The 7,498-nt window shown below is 52.3% G+C and overlaps 1 protein-coding gene across 4 annotated transcripts in view; it reads right to left on the bottom strand.

The window, feature by feature from the left end:
- Nucleotides 1-2,520: 2,520 nt before the first annotated feature.
- TTC7B (tetratricopeptide repeat domain 7B) overlaps nt 2,521-7,498 on the bottom strand; it is a 271,924-nt gene continuing 266,946 nt past the window's right edge. For all 4 annotated transcript variants that reach the window (XM_050799034.1, XM_050799035.1, XM_050799036.1 and 1 more), the window contains one exon: nt 2,521-3,521. In XM_050799034.1, coding sequence (XP_050654991.1) covers nt 3,300-3,521 — 222 coding nt within the window. In that variant the 3' untranslated portion in view covers nt 2,521-3,299. The remainder of the gene's footprint in view (nt 3,522-7,498) is intronic.

Raw genomic sequence — 7,498 nt, 5'->3', positions numbered from 1 at the left:
CAGAAGACTAGGAAGGTGGCCAGAGCCACGAGAGGGCTTGGGGAAGGAGAGGCAGCCAGGCACAGGGGGCCGGGACACAGAGGGGCTGGACACAGCCAGGCACAGTGGGGCCAGGACACAGAGGGGCTGGACACAGCCAGGCACAGTGGGGCCAGGCACAGTGGGGCCAGGACACAGTGGGGCTGGACACAGCCAGGCACAGTGGGGCCAGGACACAGAGGGGCTACACACAGCCAGGCACAGTGGGGCCAGGACACAGAGGGGCTACACACAGCCAGGCACAGTGGGGCCGGGACACAGAGGGGCTGCACACAGCCAGGCACAGTGGGGCCGGGACACAGAGGGGCTGGACACAGCCAGGCACAGTGGGGCCGGGACACAGAGGGGCTACACACAGCCAGGCACAGTGGGGCCGGGACACAGAGTCCAGTTCCAGGCAAGAGCTTGAGAAGCCATCAGGGGTTTATAGAGGGAACCGACCCCATCCTCCCTTCTAAGAGGGGTCTGCTGACATTGGACTGTGTGGGGCTGGGGCCAAGGTGCTGGGGATGAAGGTGAATGGGAGAGATTTGAGATGCGATTTGGGTAGAAAAGACAGGATTTACTGGAAAACAGAATATGAGGTGAGTGAGTGGGATTAAGGTGGGGGACTGAGGAGTCTGGAAGAATGCCCAAGTGGGGAGTGCCAAGGATGGCAGGACTTTCCTGCATTTCTTAGGCACCTTTTAGGTAGAAGGGATGGAAACCACTGTGCTTGCGCTAAGCAAGATGGGAAACCGTATGGGCTCCTATGATGGAAAAATCTCGGGCTGCAGTGCTCCAGCGGTGACCCTGGGCCCAGCTCTCTCCACCTCCTCATTCTCTTTTTCTGTGTTGGCATCATTCTCAGGTAGGCCACCCCATACAATGTCAAATGGCACCCACAGCACCCCATTGGCATCCTATTAGGACAGAAAGAGGCTTTTTTTCTAACGTTTTCATAACCAAAGTCCCAGGGGTGCTTCTCATTGGCCACGCATGGGTCACATGCCCAAACCCAAACCGGTCACTGACACTGGGGAGCTGGGGGGCTCCGGTTGTTAAGGCTGGGCCCATGTGTCCATCCTTGAGCCATATGGGTGGAGAGTAGGGGTGGTTCTCCCGAGGGAGATGAAGACAATGGAGAGGTGCCAGCCCCAGCGCCCTACGGGGCTGATACGCACAGGAGTCTTTGAGGTGAGGGCCTGGCGGACAAGGTCTGGTATGGCGCCTGCACCATCTGCCTCAGTGGCCCAGCCTCCTCCCTTCCTAGTCCGGATCCAGTGGGCCTTGCCCCACACTCCTGCATGGGATGGCAGTGCCCAGCCCTGTGCCTCCAATCAGGGCAAGCTGCCACCACACTGAGCACCTGCCCCAGGTCCTACAATGCAAATCCCATGACTTATGGCCACTCAAAGCCACAAGTGCTGCCTGGCAGGGTCAGTGCTGAGGCTGGGGCTCCCACTTACTGTCTCTCCCTCCTTGGCTGCCCCCTAGCCCACCTGCCTCACTGAGCCAGGCAGGTTGTGCCCAGTTTGAATGCAGTCCTCTAGGCTTCAGGGCACCTAAGATCAGCGCTCAGCCCTCCATATTTCCCTGGGTCCTGGAAAGGTGGGGCCACCCTCCAGCTGCCCCCGAGGGCCTGCAGATACCTGCTCACTTTCTCTCTGGTTGCTGGTCTTGCTGTCTACTCTGTGGGATTTGGACTTTGGCTCAAACACCTCTACACCTTCTTCTCACGGTGGCAAGAGTGCTGCTGCAGTTCCAGCCTCACCTCTCCCCTTGAAAGGCAGCAGGAAAGAGCGACAGCTTTCCCTGCGGCTCCCGCTCCGACTGGACCGCTTTAGGTCACATGCTCACTCCTGACCCTCTGTGGCCCATGAGTGCAGGAGGCTGCTTGGGCAGGGCTGAGCTGCATGCTCCAATTCCAAAGCCCCATCGGGGGAGAGCTAAGGAGAATTCCCAAACCAAACCCAGGGCTGTTGCTGCAAAAACGAGGCCTGGGTGCCGAGGACCCAGGAAACACGTCCCTACCTAAGGATCATCTTCAAATTATAAGTGGGGAGATGGCCGGGCATGGTGGCTCACACCAGCACTTTCGGAGGCTGAGGCGGGAGGACTGCTTGAGTCCAGGAGTTCAGGACCAGCCTGGGTAACATAGTGAGACCCTATCTCTACAAAAACAAACAAAAATTAGCCAGGCATGGTAGAGTGCACCTGTGGTCTCAGCTACTCAGGAGGCTGAGGGGGGAGGATCACCTGAACCTGGGAAGTCGAGGATGCAGTGAACTGTGATTGCACCACTGCACTCCAGCCTGGGCAACAGAGTGAGACCCTGTCTCCAAAAAATAAAAATAAAGTAAGTGGGGAAAGAGAGGCTGGGCCTTCTAGTGTCAAGGACTGACATGTCCAGAGTGGGTCCCCAGGTACAGACAGCTCCTCAACCCAGGAACTAAGCCTTTCTCAGATCTTTGAGCTTTTACAAATGACACAGGCTATGAGTCCATTTAAAAATCATTTTATTATTAACATCATCTTCCCATGTAGCCAAGTGTCTGTCATGTATAAGGAATGTCAGTAAATATTCCATTTGAAGCTTCTTTGTACATATTTCCCTCGATAAATAAACTCTGAATTCACATAAAAAAGTTAAACTTAAATAACTCATATTTCCTTCTCTTGTAACAGGCATATATTGGTAAAATATAAATATTCTTGGACTCAGGCTTTGTTCTAAGTGAGGACAGTCATTGATCACATGGTATAATTATTGACAGTAAAACCAAGAAATTGTCAGCTGGTTCCCGGCATGGACTAGCGCTGAGGTGGGAAACAGGAAGTTCACATTTGGTTTCTGGGCCAAGGTGGGGCAGGAGGGGTGGTGGGGAGAAGAGGACAGTTGTTTTCTTTACAGCTCTGATAAAAATAATCTGTTCTGCCACTGAATTTTAACTTTGAATATATTCTTCTACATTTGCTGATTAATTCCATAATCATTTTACTTAAAACTCAGATGTCGACTAACAAAATATGGCACATGATCCATTTTGAACAATGTCAATAGGTTCAGAAACTATCATTGGGCTGGCAAAAAACAACAAGAGAAACGCACGCGGCAGAGCAATGATTTGGGCTTGGTTTGGTTGGTTCACTGTGGCCCACTGAACGCTCGTCCCTGGCCTCAGTGCGGCAGATTCATCCCCTGGGGGCGATGGGACAAGCCCTGGTGCCCGGCAGGGCCTCTGAGGCCTGAGCGGCAGGTGAGGCTGGCAGGCGCCTGCTCAGAGCACGCGGGGGATGATGGTGAAGGGCACGGCGGGGCTGCTGGCCTCCAGCTCCAAGGCTGTCAGGAAGCACTCCGTGGCCGCCGCGTCGTTGCCCTGAGCTTGGAGGACCTCGCCCAGCCCGTTCCAGACCTCGTGGGCTGTCGAGTTCACCTGCACCGCGTCCCGGAGGATCTTCTCTGCCAGACTGTAGCGGCCCAGCTGGTGAAGGATCAGCGCCTGGAGGGGTCAGAGAGAGAGAGAGAGGGAGACAGTCAGCCATGGAGGCTCCAGGAGCTCTGCGCTCCTACTTGTCCTTGAGTTTCCAGTCAGTTCCTTGGAGCCGGGAATGTATCGCCATTGGGCTGGGCCCATAGTAAGTTCTCAAGTACTACCTGCGTTCAGGGGCAACAGTCGAAATAGTCGCCGAGCTGACTAATACAAAATTGCTGATATTCAGCCATATTTTGAATTTAAAAATGGCAACTTCATATGGTTCATCTGAAAACTGAAGAACCATGAATGAACCAATTGGAGGTCCGCAGTCTGCACTGACCCAGTGTGGCGTCAGCATGGGATGCAACTGTGGTTTTTTTTTTTGTTTTTTTTTGAGACAGAGTCTCGCTCTGTTGCCCAGGCTGGAGTGCAGTGGTGCAATCTCGGCTCACTGCAAGCTCTGCCTCCCAGGTTCACACCATTCTCCTGCCTCAGCCTCCTGAATAGCTGGGACTACAGGCGCTGCCACCTCGCCCGGCTAAGTTTTTGTATTTTTAGTAGAGACGGGGTTTCACCATGTTAGCCAGGATGGTCTCATTCTCCTGACCTCATGATCTGCCCGCCTTGGCCTCCCAAAGTGCTGGGATTACAGGCGTGAGCCACCCCGCCTGGCCTGTCATTTTTTTTTTTTAAACTAAAGAAACATCATGGGTGGAATTATACTATCAAAATGATGATGACAGTTTTTAAATTGCTCACAGCCCCTTCCCTGAACAAAGGCCCTGACCTCACTGTCCCTGCTTGCCCCAGGCTGTGCCCAGCTGTCATCTTCGTTCTCCTTGGTTGGGGTGTACACATTGGTCCTACCTATTTCATCAACATCATGTTTCCAAGCCGCGCACCTCTATAAGCGATGTGTGTACTTTCTCAACCTTTCCCTTGGGGAGAGACATTTAGGTCACATCCAGTCTCTTTGCTGTTCTGAATCGCACAGACATGAACATCTTTCCAGAAAGCGCCTCTTTGTTCTTTAGATCAGTGGATTTCCAGTCTTTTTTGTATCCCTGAAAACCTTTGGTTAAATGAAATCTTACTGAGAACACCCACACAGTCTATGTATAAACAGACAAAAAGGAACAGCTGGGGGGGGTGGCGGGGAGGGGAGTCTGGTGTCCCCCATGGGCTCCTTTTAGTGGCCCTGGAGGAGGTTCAGTGGAACAGGCCTGACAACTATTTGGAGATCCTCCCCTTAGGGCAAATCTCCCCAAAGTAGGGTCACTGGGTAAGAAGATATGACTCTCTTTAGCATTCCCCAAACATTTTGCAAATTTTATCCCCAAAGGTCGCCTCACTTTTTCAGCTATCAGCAGTTTGTGTGGTCACCTGCCCCCTTCTATCATGACTCTCTTTCTGCTAATGTCATATGTGCAGAATGTCCCTCCTTGTTGAAATCTGTATTTCTTTAATAACCATTGAGGTTAAATATTTCCAATGCTTTTGTTTAGGAGCCTTTCACAAGATTGCTATTCATCTGCTACCATAATTTTCCAGCCTATTCTTTGACTTTTGAGATTCTTTTCTTGAAAAGTTTTAAGTTGAAAAATTAAATTTGTTAATCTTTGATGATTTTTTTTGCCACTTCAAAACTTAGAAAGTTATCCTTTCAAAGGGCAGACACATGTTCAATTCCATTTATTGTAATTTTCCGTCCTTTAAGTAGTTGACTACTTTATCTTGGCAGAGAGTGATGTAGTCCTCCTACTTTGCTAGACACAAACTAGCTCATCCTCCCTCCCCTCTCTCTTGTAAGGCACTGCCTCCAACCTAGAGTGAATTATTACACGAAACAGGGGCCTTTCACTATTTTCCAGCGAGCCACAATATCGAACTTCTGCATCGGCACCACAGTTTTCATTTCTGTTACTCCCAAATCATGTTTTTGTTGTTGTTGTTGTTTTTGTTTTTGAGACAGAGTCTCGCTCTGTCGCCCAGGCTGGAGTGCAGTGGCGCGATCTCGGCTCACTGCAAGCTCCGCCTCCTGGGTTCACGCTATTCTCCTGCCTCAGCCTCCCGAGTAGCTGGGACTACAGGCACATGCCACCAGGCCCGGCTAATTTTTTTTTGTATTTTTTAGTAGAGATGGGGTTTCACCGTGTTAGCCGGGATGGTCTCGATCTCCTGACCTCGTGATCCACCCGCCTCGGCCTCCCAAAGTGCTGGGATTACAGGCATGAGCCACTGCGACTGGCCCCAAATTATGTTTTAATAGGTAGAGTCAGAGCTTTCCCTCACTGCTCCTTGCTTTTAGTATGTTTCCTGACAATCTTACCCTGTACTATTTTCGATGAATTGCAAAATCAGTTTCTTCACTCCCTTTAGAAGTCAAATTGCATTTGTGTTACCTCTCTTGGAGAGTGTGGAGAAGCCTGACATCTCTACAATGTCTAGTCTTCCCACTGAGTAATGAGTTATGGCCCTCTGCTCTTTCAAATTTCATCTTGAATCTCCCAGTAAAGCCTTGCCCTCCCTTTAGGCAGTGTGAGCATGTCACTCACAAGACAGCCCAGCCTGCTCGCAGGCCCCGGCTTCACCAACAGGCAAGCGGGCAGCAGGGTGGCTGTCAGGAGCAGAACCAGCCAGTGTGATGGCAGGAATGTGCCTGCCTTGAAGTAGCATCCCAGGGGCTGAGAGACTACCTGGCTTCCATAAGCCCCCGACAAGAGAGCTGGGATGTCCACCCAGGAGGAGCACGTGGTTGGGGTGACAGCCAAGGAGACCCATGGCCGAGGGCAGTGTGTGGGCCCTGTGGAGGCTCAGAGTGGAAGCGGGAGGGAGACCCTCAGCTCTGGGAGGAGGAGGCAGTTCAGGGAGCTCTCCTGGGTGAGGAGGAAGCGGAGGCCACGCTGCCTCGGGTAGAGAGGGCTACCCTATCCTGGCTAGGAACAGCAGACTTCAGGGTCAGCTCTACCTTTTCATGAACACAACAGAAACACCTCATGTTTCTTTTCTTATGAATATCCAAACATGTGTCCATGCTGGAGCTCCTGCATAGGACCAGGTCCTTGATGGCATCTGCCAGAGAAGGTTCCAGGGTGGCCAAACAGCCGAGGGTAGCTGACTGCTGCAGAGCCACACCTCCTGGCTGCCTGAAGGGCTTCTGGGTGTGGAGTCCAGCTGGGGGTGGCAAATTAGCATGTCCATCTCCCAGGATGGTGCTCTGGACCACCTTGGACCTCCTTAACAGGGAATCTGACAACTCCACATCCTCGCTCCCGAACCTCAAAGGCCAGCAGAACAAATGGGAGGCCACCATCCAGGTTGTACTCAGTAGGACATGAGGCCGAATGAGATCCTGCCCCCTTTCTTTGAGGGGAGGTTATCGCCTGCACTCACTCTAGAACATTCCAATGTAACCACAATGGAAGGGAGGTTTCTGGGCAGCGGCTGTGAGCAGCAGCCTGGAGAGGTTACGGCAGGAGCTCATCACACGCCTTCCTGGCATGGCTTTCTTGGTGCATCAAGATACTGAACACACACAACAGGTTTCTGAGTGGCTCTCCCGGCAGGGAGACAAGTGCTGTATGCTTCTGGCAAACAGGTGATGAGCGGCAAGCCACTGTGCTTACTTGGTTGCAGGTGGAGAATATAATTCAGGTCTCACTAGGCTCTGCCACTGTAGCATCAGCCCCGTGCTGTTTTCTTGCTCCAAGTGGAGGGTTTTTCCCCACTGGGCACCATGCTAAGCCCTGTAGCTAGCCCATCTCCTATGACTACCGCTTTAGATACAAGAAGATGCGGTTCAGAAAGGCCAAGTTCTCACCCCAGGTCCCAGGGCCAATCAACATCGAACTGCAGCCTTGCCCAGGTCTGCTTGGTCCTGAAGCTGCCTGTTCTTCCCACCTGGTCCACATTGCCTCTGTCGCTTTAAGGGGCAAGCCCTGGGCCAGCAGAGGAGAGCTCAGTGGAGCTTTCTCAATGCAGGCCCCAGGGCACTCAGGCAA

The sequence above is a fragment of the Macaca thibetana genome, chromosome 7 (assembly GCF_024542745.1).
Source record: "Macaca thibetana thibetana isolate TM-01 chromosome 7, ASM2454274v1, whole genome shotgun sequence".
Taxonomy (NCBI): domain Eukaryota; kingdom Metazoa; phylum Chordata; class Mammalia; order Primates; family Cercopithecidae; genus Macaca; species Macaca thibetana.
Note: the sequence above shows the minus strand (reverse complement) of the source record. Positions and strands in the feature narration are given on the sequence as shown.